Source organism: Sphaerodactylus townsendi, linkage group LG03 (assembly GCF_021028975.2).
Source record: "Sphaerodactylus townsendi isolate TG3544 linkage group LG03, MPM_Stown_v2.3, whole genome shotgun sequence".
Classification (NCBI taxonomy): Eukaryota; Metazoa; Chordata; class Lepidosauria; order Squamata; family Sphaerodactylidae; genus Sphaerodactylus; species Sphaerodactylus townsendi.
This window is the reverse complement of record NC_059427.1, coordinates 115,857,362-115,872,280: the sequence shown is the minus strand read 5'-3', so window position 1 is coordinate 115,872,280 and position 14,919 is coordinate 115,857,362. Positions and strand designations below refer to the sequence as shown.

At 40.5% G+C, this 14,919-nt stretch overlaps 1 protein-coding gene across 1 annotated transcript in view; it reads left to right on the top strand.

Moving 5' to 3' along the window:
• The window catches only part of MAP2K4 (mitogen-activated protein kinase kinase 4), a 66,450-nt gene that overhangs the window by 22,068 nt on the left and 29,463 nt on the right, over nucleotides 1-14,919 (top strand). The window contains 1 exon segment of the mRNA XM_048488360.1: nucleotides 14,187-14,361. Within this exon segment, the coding sequence (XP_048344317.1) occupies nucleotides 14,187-14,361 (175 nt within the window).

Sequence of the window (14,919 nt, the reverse complement as noted above, 5' to 3'; positions counted from 1 at the left end):
GCCCTCCTGTTAGAAAAAATCTCAAAAACAAAACAAACTCTACACTGAGGTAAACTTAAAGCATATTCCTATACCCCAGACTCACTGGTACACTGGAACTCTTCTCTACCTAGAAGATCTTCCTATCCTGGTTTATATGACCATTCACTTCGCCCTCCAAAAAACCTAACCCACTTGGTCAATATATAATATACTTGGTCAGTATATAATTGCTTTCAGCACTCAGGCTGTTAGGAATAGTTCCTGTCACACATTTTGACAGAACTATTTCCTCAGAGAAGTTCAGTTTTTATTCAGTTAAGGCAGACAGTTCTTAATAGCAGGGCTGCTAAAGACCAAAAGCCTCTTAGATTGTAGTGACGAAGGAGTTAACCTCCTCCCCCCTCTGCATCATACAGTTACTTGACCAGCCAGAGTGCAGGAGACCACAGCCAATCAGGTGACTCCCATGTTCCTAGGCTTCCTCTGAAGGTAAACAATTCTTTTCTTAGAACTGCACTTTTACCTTTTCCTTGCAGCTCGTGACAGTATCTATATGAGGATTTTTTTAAAAAAAATTGTTCTGGTTGATAGGCTAAAACTGTCTAAAATTTTCTTAGACAGAACTGCACTTTTACCTTTTCCTTGCACTACATGACAGTATCCATATGAGGATTTTAAAAAAAATTGTTCTGGTTGATAGGATAGGCTAAAATTGCTTTCATCTTTCATGAGACCTTTTCTTGAGCTGGATATTTTGGTAACTAGCATGGAGGAGCGTATGTCTGTACATGCTGCAACTGAGGAAATTTGTTACTGATTTTAAATACTTTTCTCTGGTTTTTGTGGTTTCTGTATGGGATTAGTACACTTTGTTGCACTTGCTTGGTTCTCTCTTTATAAAGATTTAATTTAAGCAACTTTGTTCAGCGATTTCTGTGAACTTTTTGGGCCGTTCAAGGTGAGATGTCTGATTTGAACAACAGCTTTGTGTAAGTTAAGCATAATGTTTTATTTAAAGCTTTGCTGCCAATATATTCTTCTCAACAACAGGACATAATTCAGCTATACTGTCTGTTTACAGGAAAGCCAATCTACAGCCTGAGGTGTTCAGGGACAACAGCAATACTGTGCCACCCCCATAGGGCTTTCCAGCAGCATGGGGAGGCAAGGAAAACTAAAATAAACCCCTGGCACCGAGAAGCCCTCCATAGGGCTAAATGGAGCTACACCACCCAAAAGGACAGTGTAACTCCAGGCATCGGGCCATGGCATACCTGGCTGTAAAACCTGGGTGGAATGCCCTGGCCAGCCCCTCCCCTGTGCTGACATCCAGTTGGATGCTAGTGTATCTCCATGGATACACTGAGTGCTGGGTTTCATCCCTTCAGACCTGAGGAGTGACTGATTGCCGACGTCTTTGCCTCCTTTGCTGGTGGGGGTGCTCCTTGCACTGACAGAAGGGGCAAACACATTGGTGTGGTGCTGCGCTGGCTCTAGAACTCAATTTGCCCCCTCCCCCCCAATTGTGCTGTTAATCTTTCCTGCCACCATTGCTAGTAATAGGGGAATTCTTTATGCATGCTTAAAAGTTATTTCATGTACTGTCTTTAAATCTCAAAGACATCTTTTTTATTGGCCTTGGAATTTTAATTATGATTACGTGTGGTTCAGCTATTTTTACAGTTACTGGTTGTCAGAACATGCTTGGAACAGAGCTTGTTAGATCCCTGGTATTGATAACTACCTAGAAAATATTTATATAATCCCTTTGACTGTGCAGTAAGAAATGGTAGACATTCCTAGATGATATCCTGGAACCATTTAAAAGTAGTTTTATGTTGGTAGTTTCATCGTGGAGTCTGAGGCCCTTTCTGCACGGGGCCAAAAAAAGCGGCCCAGGGACGGAAAAACACCAGTCCCTGGAGAGCTGTTCGCACAGGCAGCGCTGCTGCAACGCAGTAGCACCGTCCTGTGCGGCCCCGAGTGGTGTGAAGGCGCCGCTTTCCGCCTCCCTTCCTGAGGGAGGTTTTTGGAAAGCACCGCCTTCCCATCGGCGCAGTGCGAACTGCACCACGTCAAAGTCGCCGCTTTCCCGTCTCCCCCCCTCTCACCTCGTCTTCCAGCGTCAGTCTGGTGGGCTGCTGAGGCCCTCCAACCAGCATGGGCGGGTCCCTGCAGCCCTCCAGACCGACGCTGGAGGACGAGGTGAGTGGGGGGGGGGGCGCAGAAGAGGTGGCTGTGCTGGCCTCTGCGGGGACTTGCACGGCCCCTCCCCTCCACCGGCATAATTTCTGCCGGTGGAGAGGCGCGGGCCTGAATGTGCAAAAAAACTTCAACTAGAGCAAGTCTTATGCAGGTCTTATGCTAGATCTGTACTTATAATACTCAGGCCTCCAACATCTGTCATTCTCTTTGCTGACTTTTATGCTTTAGGTAGGGATGGAATAAAGTAATCTGTCAAAATAATTTTTCTACACTTGATTTATTCTGCTTATTTAGAATAAATTATTTTGAAAGTTTGTAAAGGCCAGTGGGCACAACATACACACATGTGTGTGTATATATAATGTGTGTGTGTATATATATAAACCCCTTGCTGAATTTTAGGCAAAATACACTGAAAACTACAGAATGTACAATAATATCTGAAGACTCACAGGACTGCAGTGAAGTGTGTATAGTGAAAGCTCAGCTACCCTTCCATTCTGGTGCTCCTGTGTAATCCTGTTGGATATGTTCTTTATTTAAAACATTATTTTTGACCTTGCCTTCAGCCCACCCCTAAATGCTGACGGTTCTTCACATACAAATATATCAGCAAGACACACATTGATATACGTAAAAATATTTAAAATTATAAGAGGCTGTTAGCATGTGTCATACTTAACTAATATATTTCCTCTTCTTTAGTGCTTTGCTTCCAGACTGCAAGAATTCCAGTAGAAGGGTTTTTGACACCACCATAACTTCGATGAAACTTGTTCCTTTCTCAACTAGCATGTTTGTTCTATGCTGTAACATAGCTTTCTTGCATAGCACCTGCTAGTGAGTCAGGAAATCCCGTGCCTGGCTTTCTTGAAAGTTAGAGGCCAACTAAGAGGCTTCTCTAGATAGCTCCACCCTATTTACTGGGTTTGATCCTTAGTTGAAGTTGATCTTGCTAGACCTGACATTCATTAGAATTCAGAATTGGTTAAATTTCTTCAAAGCAAGACATGTGCATTTTTAAAAATGCAAACAATGTCAAAGCGATCACCATTTTGATGCATTTATATTCAATCAGAAAGAATTCTGTTTGATTCTTGACCACCATTAGTACTGTGTTAGCTCTTAAATCTCAATTTTCTTGCCGATAACAATGAGAAATCAAGTAGGGAGGCAGCCAGTAAGTTTGGAACCATCAACAGCTTTCCTTCCTGAATCACCATCAACCGTTCTTTGCAGAGACAGCATTTTTAGAAACATCCACGATACATTCAGGAAGATGCATAATTGTGAATATTCATTTATTTGAGATTTATAGCCTTCTCTTCTCTCCAGCAGAGACTCAAAGAAGTTTACTACATCAGTCTCCCCTCATCCATTTTATATTCACAGCAACAATTTTGCGACGCAGGTTAGGTCCAGTGTCTGATAGATCCAAAGTCATTCAGCAAGCTTCTGTGGCAGAATTGGAATTTCAATCTGGGTCTCCAAAATCCTACTCCATCACTGCACACTACACTGGCTGTTATTGTAGTTGAAGTGCTATTAGTTCAGCCTGTTGGACCAGCTTATCTCAAACCACTCACTAGACCACAGAACTTGATAGAAATAAATGTGTTTGGAAGACTACAGGACTGTGGAAGACTTCTCAAATGACTGGCATTGCCTGAGATCATAATTTTATTTATTTATTCAAAAGTTTGTTCCCTGCTTTTCCCTTATGGCTGAAGGTTACTTGCAATTCTATTAAGAATTCCTGCAAATAAAATGGCCCCACAGGACTTCATAAATACTGTAACCTTCTTAACTCTTCAGGGAGTCTGTTCTACAAGATGGGAGACATTAGTTGACCGAGTGAACAGGTTTAATAGAGACCAAATGGTCCAGATTAGGTGGAGGAGCATGGGGGTGGTCAAAGAAGAGGAAATTGCACGTTGATGTAATTGAATCATATCCACTATAAAACAGCATTCATCTTAAGAAGTACCTGTGCCTGTACAATTGACAAAGGAAGCATTTGGTGGGTTATCCCTTGAGCTTCTGATTAATTTTCTGTCAGTTTTGAGGATTAGAATGCAGTCAAGAGGAATTAGAATATTCAGACTTATTACCTGCAGAAAGAAAGTGAGAGAGCTGAATGCATTATAAATCTAGATAAGCACAAGAATATACATTTGCTATGTTAGGCTTATTTCAGTGGCAGCCACTACAGTATATTATGTTTCAGAGGGTGGGGGTGGAAAATAGAATGATGAAGTATTATGATACTTAGTGGCTGGTAAGCACCTCTCCACTATTCAGTAAACATCCCTAACATATCAGTCTTGCCTTCAAATACATATTGCTGTAGACTAGAGGTGTTGAACTCATTTGTTATGAGGGCCAGATATGACAGAAATGTGACTTGGTTGGGCTGGGCTCGGGAGTGGGGTGGCTGCCTCAGCTGGTGAGCCCCCAGCAGGTTCACCAGCCCAGAATGGCACTGGGGGAGATGGTCAGCATGGGTAGGGGTGGCTGCTGCAGTGGGCTCACCAGGCCAGCTCAGCAATGAGGTGGTGCCTGGACTTCCCTGCAGTGGGACTCCCAGGCCAGATTGACGAGCACAGTGGGAGGGATCCTCAGCTGGCTTGTGGGCCTGATAAGCCCTCTCAAGGGGCCAGATCTGACCCCCGGGCTGCATGTTGACACACTTACTGTAGACACTGTGCTGTGATTGTGGAGTTGTCTCTGACATTATGCCTTTCTGTTGTGTACTGATTGTGAACTGTTAGATCCTTAAGGTCTGGGTTTGCTATGCATCTTAATTTTTTTTGCTAAGAACTGTCATTGCACTAACCACCTGCCCCTTCTAGAAGTATGAGAAGTATTTACTTCACCATTCCTTGCTGTGAGCCCTTACCCATATTTGCTTCTGAAATTATCCGAATGATTCAAAATAGAAGCAAAGCAGAGAAGCAGCACAATAGAGATCTCTGTATGATTATCTAGTTTAGGGCTCTTGGTTTTAAGGTATTATGACTTGTCCCTTTTCCCTGTCATCCTGTTTTGACCTCTTGTTTGTTTATATATTAAGCCATTTGATCTTTTCCTTGTTTGCCCTGCCTCTGCCTCTGCATTCCCACTGATGGTGTAGTTCAGCAGGGTTAACATAGGAGATTTCTTACCTGGAAATATTTGCGAGGTTCAGATCCCATAACTTTTGTTTATTCCTCAAGCAATCACAAAGTGTACAATAAAAGCTATTCTGTTGCTCCTCCAGTTCTGGGAAAGATTGCTATTTACCCCATCCTAGGTAATAGAGCATTGTTCTTCTGATTAGTGGATCCAAGACATAAGCACTAGTTTTCAGGTAAGACATTTTCCTGTATCCAAGCACACTGGAAAACAGGCAGTGGTAAAGAAAATGGTGAATTGTCCCATGAAGCTGAGTATTCCTGTTTAGTTACATTCAGCTAGAAACTTTATTGCAGGTGATCAATATGATAAATGAAAGCATTTCATCTGAAAGTAAGTCTTATATGCTGCTCTTAGATGTTACTTAGAAAGAAGTTCCACTGATTTAAGTGGAATTTACTTCCAAGTAAAAACGCTTTGGATTGTAACCTACTGCATGTGCGCAAAATTCTGCATTAGTGGTTGTGATAAGATTTACAGGTTGGTTACTAAACTGTATCCTTTCTTTTTCTTTCTTTCTCAGCCAATGAGCTGTAGGCTAGCCTTAACAAGGAAGTGAAATATGCCTGTTTTTCTTATACTACCTGAATGACTGTCTGTCTTCTCTTTGACTGTGTGTGTATGTGTTATTGTGTTATGTGATAACAGCACTGTGTTTTCCTGTCATTTTTACAACTCTTTCCCTGGCTGAAGTGATACACAAGCAACAATGGGTAGTAATCACATTGCCCCGTTCACTTTCAAAAGGAGAGAAGCGGAGATGATCGTGAAACTTTCCAGCAGGCTACAGTAAGCGTAATTGTCTGTTAGCCCCATTGTCAAATATTTTCATAACAGAACAAAAGACATCAACACCATTTTTATAGTGCCTTGAAAAATTATCATTCCATAGAAGTTAATATTTGTAAAAGTAATGATCAAATATTGTCTATATATTCAATTTAATTTTTGTGTGACAAAAGTTATTGCTGTCTTCTTATCTGTCAGGCCTAATGGTTTGTCTTTAAGATTTTAATTGTCTCTAGAAATGCAGTGTTTTTTGAAGAGTAGTATTAGAATTTTCATAGTGGCTTGGTGCTAGCTTGCACTAACCCTTACAAAACCCACACCCTTTTAGCCCAAGGATGCTTACATTTGGAAAGGAAGTTAGAGGAGGTATAACAAAATTGTTGCAGGTGGCAGCTCAGTTTTGCCTACTGTTTAGGACATCTTTGTTATTGTAACATCTTATGGTTAAACTCTATTCATATGAACTAAATGCCACTACATTTTAAAGATAGCCCATGCTACTGGAAGTGTGTAAAATTCCCAGGTGGACATGGGAATTGTTATCAAGATTGATACAGTTCATTGTGCCACTAGTGACATTCTAATGCAATGCAAAGCGCATCAGTTTTTGTACAGATTACTGTAAATTGATTCATGTTATTTTTGGTTATCTCCTGGCACAGAATGACTAGATCAGATTAATTCTAAAAATTCTAGCAGCATCAGTCTTAAAAGATTCAGTGATGAGGCGCCTCCCAAATATGTGAAACCAGCACACCTCTAGCACTTGCAGCATGGTAAATGCTGCAGCTATATAGGATTTTGCAGTGAACCCACACATCTTTCAAATAATCCATATCAGCTCTGACACCTTCTAAAATAAATTCTTGTAAGATTTCAGCTGGCCTCAGAATAAAAGTTTGAGGTCAGGGATTTGTGAGAATCCCGAGGCACCCAACATTTCAGGACAGCATTTTTGAGACTAACAATGTGGTAATTGAATGTATTTCACTCTTTTAAGCAAGGAATCAATCTTTTGCAAATCTACAGCGTAACAAATTGAATATCTTAGGCGGATTCCGCATGGGCCAAAAACAGCACTCTTTTTAACCATTTTATTCCGTTTTCACCATTGGCCCATGTGGAATCCGCTTTAAATGAAGTCAAAAAAGTTCTACTCTCAGTTCATTGTTTCCACTGGACTTATTTTTGGGCAACACAGGTTTCAGGACTTTATTTCCACAAAGTTAGATCCACATGTAAATAAGGATCCAAATGAAGACGAGTTGTAATAATCCTGCCAGGCCTTTCTGATTGTTGTTATGGTGGCATTGTGCCTATATAGATAACTCAAGTGGTATGTGTAACATTTCCCACCCTGGCATCTTTCAGGTTAGACTCTCCCCCAGCTTGTGCAACCAGCAAGCAAGTTGATGAGTGAGGAACAATGCTGCCCAGAGACCAGAGGATTTTGGGGGGACCTAGGGAAACCTGACTTTCTCTCTGAGGATCATTCATTGCTCCCCAACTTTCTTAAGTGTGGGGAGGCGGGGATTCCTTTTGGCAGCTGCTGCCACCTCCTAGAAACTCACCATCTCACCAGTTTGATGCCAGGAGGGCCATCGGACTGTGCTGTTGGTGATGTGGGCATGGCAACTTTTGCAGACAGGAATCAAAACAGTCTTAGAGAACACAAAGCTTTATTCTGCTGCGAGCTTCTCTAGAAGGTAGCAAGGTACAAAAATGAAAGTGTAGGTTCTAAGAAAGAAAACAGTTAAGGGAGATGTGCACCCTTACTTGGAAAACTGCAGTTAACTAGCATTTGCTTTCTTTCCCCCAGTGGATGTATGCCTAGAGTATGCTCTCTGACTATCACACAGGGAAAGGAAGAGTAGGTTTTCAGTGCATGAAAGGTCCAATCAGGGTTGTGAGATCCTAATTGTGGGAGTCCATCGGAAGACTGCAGCCAATGACCAGGTGCTATTTCAGTCAAAGGGATTCCTTACTTTCTCCATAGAAAGAGGATGGTTGGAAGTGATGGGATTTTCCCAATCTGGCTGACTCTGTCAGCACTGTTTCATCTCCACAAATATTACCTCTTCCTAAGATGAAATGGTTTCCCCTGCTGTCATTCATAATAGCATGGACCTAAAGTTTCGAACCCAAACAGCAGAAATAACTTTCCAGGTTTATCCACTCTGAAGAATCCTCTGATATCCAGTGGTTTAAACTTAATTAGAAAAACGTATTACAGTAAACTTGGGAAACTCTGAAAACTTGTTTGTGGGGTGTGAATTTGGAAGCCTCTTCTCCCTTTTTTCATCAATGCTGTAAGGGTATTTTAAGGTTCTCTCAGGGGAAGGCATTGCAAAGGCCTTCTTTTGCAGTACCATGCTCTGTGAAATTGCATTGCATAGGCCTCCTGCTAGCACTCTCATCTGGGTTAAACTACAGTCTTGCATGCTCTCAGTACTACACGGGAAGCTAGAAAAGTGCATTTGTGTTGCCTAGGCAACTCGACAATAATAATTCTCTCCCTGTGCCATCCTGCAGCCTTGTGGGCTAGCAACATAGCACCAGAAACTAGGCATGCATGCCTCTCTTTCTGTTATGAGCCCCAGCACCGTGTTAGAAACTCCTCTGTGATGAGATAAAATGGTGCAGAGGAATAGCAAGACTGCAAACAGCCCCATATAGTGGAGGATTGTTCTTCATACTCTGATTTTTTTTTCACCACAGGATATATTTAAACCAAGCTCTAATTTTTTTGTAGCCTGTTTCAGGCTTATAATTAGATCCACATAAAAATATTCCAAGATTGGCATCTATTCGTAAAATATTTTTGTTGAATGCAAACTTGTGTCCTTCGCAGAACTTTAATAAACTGGTTGATAATATTGATTTTAAGTATAAACTTTGTCGCAGAAGCTCCTTAATAAAGATGATTGCATTCCTTTTTAAGCTGAATAAATTTCAAGTTGGGCCTCTAACCGCCAACCCATACCAGTTTCTCTCCTTCTGTTTGTGGAATTTGCAACAGTGTCTTTGCCATTTGCTATCATGTCTCCTTTATCTCTTGTATCACTACTGAATACTAGATAAACAGTTGCATTAGACAGAAAGCAAGAATACAAAGTGCAATTACAGCGCAGTCCTAAGGTCACTTAGGAATAAGACTCCTTGAAAAAACCTGAGTAAGATTCCAAGTAAACCTGTTTAGCATTACTTAGAAATAATCAAGCAGGATTGGGGTGTGTGTGATGTTAGCTTTTTTGGCAAGGCAAAGATCTTTTACTTGTTGCCTTGTCTACTCAAAAAGAAACACTCACTTCTGATTGCTGAAGGTGGCAGTCATATATGTTTCTGCAGCCTTAGTAGAGGTTTGTCTTGTCTCTTGTGATATATAAATGATGGCAAACATTTTAGCACTGTAAGCAATTAAAAACATTGCAAGAAAGGCTAATTTTCAAAAATCATTGGTATTTCTGTTGTTAAACCTTTGTCTCCTTAGTGTGAAGGCTTTTTAAGAGAGCCAACATGGTGTAGTGGTTAAGAGCAGGTGGATTCTAATCTGGAGAACCAGGTTTGATTCCCCACTCCTCCACCTAAGTGGCAGAGGCTTATCTGATGAACCAGATGTGTTTCCGCACTTCTACATTCCTCCTGGGTGACCTTGGGCTAGTCACCATTCTCTCAGAACTCTTTCAGCCCCATCTAGCTCACCAGATGTCTGTTGTGGGAAGAGGAAGGGAAAGGAGCTTGTAAGCCTTGAGTCTCCTTATAGGAGAGAAAGGTGGGGTATAAATCCAAATTCTTCTTCTTCTTCTAAAAAGTTTATTTCTTATAGACTTAAATCATTCTTAATCATTCCCTTGCCTTTTTCTAAGTGTACTGCTATAACAACAGCATGTACACAGTCTTCATATGAACGGATAAGGAATTAGAACTTGTTTCAGTGAACTCCTGTTCAGTTGAAGTACTGAAATGAGAGTTGGATTACTGCCAAGCCAAGCAGTATGGCTTTACATTCTTGTACTATAGTATTATTTTGTAATTTTTCAGTGCTCTAAAACCTATGCCATCTTTCAGCTGCACTGTGCAAAAATGCAAATGATAATTTAGCATGTAGCATATATAGTCTCCCTGTTGTACTGGTGACCATACTAACAGGAAGTACTGGTTGATGATAGAATTTAGATCTGCTTCTGCTGTTTTGACATGATAATACCTCTTATTCTCAAACCAGCCATACTAATCCATGTGATCAGAACTGGGATCTTGCCCTACCATTTGTGTGTTTTATAGCATTAGTCACCTACTGATGGATTTGTGTTGTTGCCTTGTCTTTGAGAATGTTTTACACATGTTTGTTCTCTGCTAGATGTTGCTTGTCAATTTTTGGCAACTGTAGATCTGCAGTGATAACAGTTGGTCTTTTATTGGGTATGTCAGACCTCTGTGAGTTACATTTCAATACCTGCTTGATAACTCACAAGGTTTTTAGGCTTTTATGGTAACAAGCAGCAAGTATTCTGGCTCTTAGTAAAATGATATACACAGTTGGCCCAAATCTGATACACATGCAACCAGAGGCAGAGCTACCAGGGGGTGGGTGGTGGTGGTGTGCATTGCACCAGGCGCACGCCTGGGGGCGGACCCCCCCCCCCCCCGTGGCGTCCCCCCACTTACCTTAGTTCAGTCTGAAAGTCCAGGCTGGAAAAGCGGCCTGTTCACTTGAGTCTGGAAATGGCCTGGTGGGAACTACATTTCCCTGGAGATCATCCAAGTTCCAAGGGAAGTGTAATACCCACCAGGCCATTTTCAGCCTCAAGCACATTCAGGCTGAACTAAGGTAAAGGGGAGGGGGGCTCAGAGTGCACACCGGGCGCAGTATGGTCCAGCTACGCCTCTGCATGCAACTGCATGCAACTGCTTTATACCTAATCAGACTCTTGACCTATTGCAGTCAGTGTTGTCAAATCAAATTGGCAGTAATTTTCCAGGGTTGTAGGCAAAGCTTGACATCACCTACTGCCTCACTGGTGATTTCTCTGGCAAGTAATTCACATAACCATGAATTGACTAAACTGCTTGATTCCATAAATTTTCCCAACTTCTATGATTTTCTTACTTGTATTATTCTCCTCTTAAGACCTTGCCTGGAGTGCCTGAGGATATAGCACAATAACCTTCTGTAGTCTGTCCTGCTTTTTATATGTTCATTTTGTTTTCTCATCTCATCTCATTGTTGGCATCTACCTTAGCTAGCTACCTCTTCTTGAAAGTGGAAGGTGGGTTTTTGCTTCCTTTCTCTAAACACAGAGGAGGTAGGTATGGCAGGACTGAGAGCTGCAACTATGTAGTAAGAGCGGGAGAGTGATAAATAGTAATGTGGTGCGAAGCTTCCCGATCCAAAGTGTTTTTTTTTTAATGCAAACCAGTTCATGGTTACTCAGAAATAAGTCCCATTCATTCAGCTTACTCAAAGCAAGTCTGCTTAGGATTGCTTTAATGTAACTTTAGGAATCAGTACTATTTAGGTTTGGATGTGACAATAAATGTGAGAATTGGAACTTGTCATTTTGATTCCTTCTTTTTTCCCTTGAACTGTCTCTGACTGGCAGAGTGTAGTTTATTGAATCTGTTGATTATATTACAACAGGACATATTTAGATGAAAAATTCAGCTGGTACATTTTATCACACCACTTATGGGGTGATGTGGGTTGGTTATTTGAATTTTCTGGCATCACAGATCTGTAAGTTTTTATATCGGTATGTCCCAGAAGCAGGGTTGGTTTGTCTCAGTAGGTGGCAGAGATGAGCTGTGTTTTTGTCACATTCCTGAATTGGCTGCTGTGAAATACAAATGCAAGGAGCCAGCAGAAACAAACCTTCCTGAACACAGCCCTGTATGACCTCTTAAAAGCTTAGTTGCAGGTTGGGTGGGGCCACTCATGCTGACAAAACACCATGTGGAGGTAGTAGAGAAGGGAGAGAAATGATTGCACCCTCCATTAATCCCCATGCTGTGTGGCATTTTGTCTGTGAGGGTGTCCACACCCTGAGCATTATTTTTTTCAGAGGTCATGACTCTGGGGAAGGAAAAGGAGAGGAAGATCTTCTTCCGGAAATTCCTCATGCCTGTGGTTTATAAGATCCAATGCATTGTCTTCATTGTGAAACTTAGACGCATTCATTCCTATGGCTGGGTGGGGCAAAGACATCAGTAGGATTTCACTGTGCCTTCTGGTAAAGTTAGGAATATCCTGTTCCCTAGAAGTTTTATTTTTTAACTGGAATTTGCTATTTATGAGGCTTCTTCTAAAAATGTGGGAGGTTTTAATGTCATGGAAAGGCTGTGATGTGACGGTAGCATAGAAGTAATTAGTTCTTATTATCAGTGTGATACTATTTCCAAAGCAAATTATTCTTAGTGACTTCAAGTGACTGAGCTCAAATTGATTTGTTGTTGTTGTTTTGGTTGTTTCACCTTTACACACCTTTTTCTTTCTTTTCCTCTTTATACACATTTTAGTGAAAAAAGCCCACTTTGTTGTAAATATGCATTTGAGGGGGGGGAAATTTAGAAATAAAGTTAGCATTTTAGCTCAGTATTGTATTGTCTCCATATCTAACCTGTGTAATTTGAAACTGTACTAGGGGAGAGAGTGCATCTCAGGAACTGGCAAACCTGCAGTGTTATTCTAAGCAGAATTACACCCTTCTAAGCCCACTGACTTCATTGAATATAGAAGAACGAAACTCTGCTAGGATGGAACAGATAAAATACAGAAACTGAATTCCGTAGACCAGGAGAGGGTTTTCCTGAATTTGGAGGTTCAGAATTGGAATTGAGGAAATCTGAAGCATTTCTGAACCTGGAGCTGTTTAATTGGATTTTTTGTGCACATTTTTGTTTTAAGTAGAGTTTTTCAAATAAGCATTCCATATTTTTATTATCAGTACAGTTCATTGTTAATTTACAAATATCCAATGTATATAGTTTAATTACCTCTTTCTTTGATCTTAATTATTTAAAATAGGGAGAAAAGGTTATAAAAATGACACCGCTGAAGCATTTCTGAACTGGGAACTGGAGGACTTACAGATTGTTAATGCTGGTTTGAAGTAACAGTCTTAATAGTTCCGTCACTTGCATACTTTCCAGAGGCCTGTTGAGCTCTTTAGAACTTGCCTTCGAGTAAATATGTTGTAGGATTTCAGCCTCTTCAGTCATCGTCCAGTAATGCCAATAGTGACTAGGAAGATTAATGTGAAAGATACTGAAGTCTTTAACATTTGTCAAAGTAGAAATACTTTGTGCTTCTCACACAGACTCCCTTGTCAGTAGAAAGAACTGTAACACAACTGTGGAAATCTGTTATCTGTTTGCCCAAAATGGTAAAAAGTGATCTTTATCTCACATTTGTGCCACAGAAAAATTCTACATTCTTAATAATAAATAGAAGCATCAGCAGCTATATAGCTTCTTTACTAATGAATTGTATTTTACTTCACAAATACCACCAAATATATTAGCTTTGCACATTTTTTTTGAAGTTAACAGAAGAGATTATGCTTTGTTCCAATTTTCCATTAAGATTGATAAGCCCTCTTTAAAAAAAAACAGCCATCACAAGTGGAGATTTTCTTTATGGAATTATCAATAACTACATTGTCATAAAAAGGGGGAAGTGGTTTATCATCAGCCTAGACACTGAGCTGTCACACATTTCCTAGCATAGCTAGTACTGTCATTCTGCTAGGAATCTACATAGTTTTGTGAAGGAAATTTATAAGCAACCCTAAAAATGAAAATGATATTGTTGTAATGTAAGACATTGTGTACCATCTAAGAGAATTTAGTTACCTTGAGTGGATCTGGCCCCAACTTCTTTCCCTCTGTCCTGTCTAGGTCTTTCCTGGAGCTTATATTTTTGCATTAGCCTTTTGTACACTCCTCTGTATAAATGCTTGTAATCAATGCTGCTGAAAATAGAAAAGTCTAAAAATCTTATAAAATGTGGAAAAATTCCTTCCCAAATTTTTTGACAGAGAGAGACTGAGAACACACAGCATTGAATCATCAGGAAAATTGAAGATTTCTCCTGAACAGCATTGGGATTTTACTGCAGAGGACTTGAAAGACCTTGGAGAAATTGGACGAGGCGCTTATGGTTCTGTCAACAAAATGGTCCACAAACCAAGTGGGCAAATTATGGCTGTTAAAGTAGGTGATGCCCATAATTATGTTTGTACTTCCAACAACAGGAACAGCATGGTGGAGAATGTAATGTTCATCCATCTAGCACACAGCAATTGTGGGTTTTTTTGCTTTCTTTTTTCTCTTTAAGGGCTGTATTGGCTGACAGTATTGTGTGTTAATGGCTTATCTGATGCGTTATGTAAAATGTAACAGAAAATATCTTTTAGAAACATATTTCCTTATCAAAACAAATACACACATGCTCACAGATATCAGCATACGTAGGGTTTGAAAAGTTGTAACGATATGAGGATTTGAGGTACATGTTGGGTACATATTTAGATGCTATGAAGAAACTGGTTTGTGACAAGAGTGAACCAGATGTATTGTTGAGGTCATATGCATCATTGCCATTCCTCTTTTCCTCCTTGTATGTGGAATGCCAATTAAAGAGTTTTTAGTTTGAAAGCAACCATAGTTTGTTGTGACAAATTGCGGTTGGTTTCTTGCTTTCAAACTGGAATAGTTTCAAACTCCAGTTTGGAGGCAAGAACTAAACTGCAGTTTGTTAAAGCACCCACA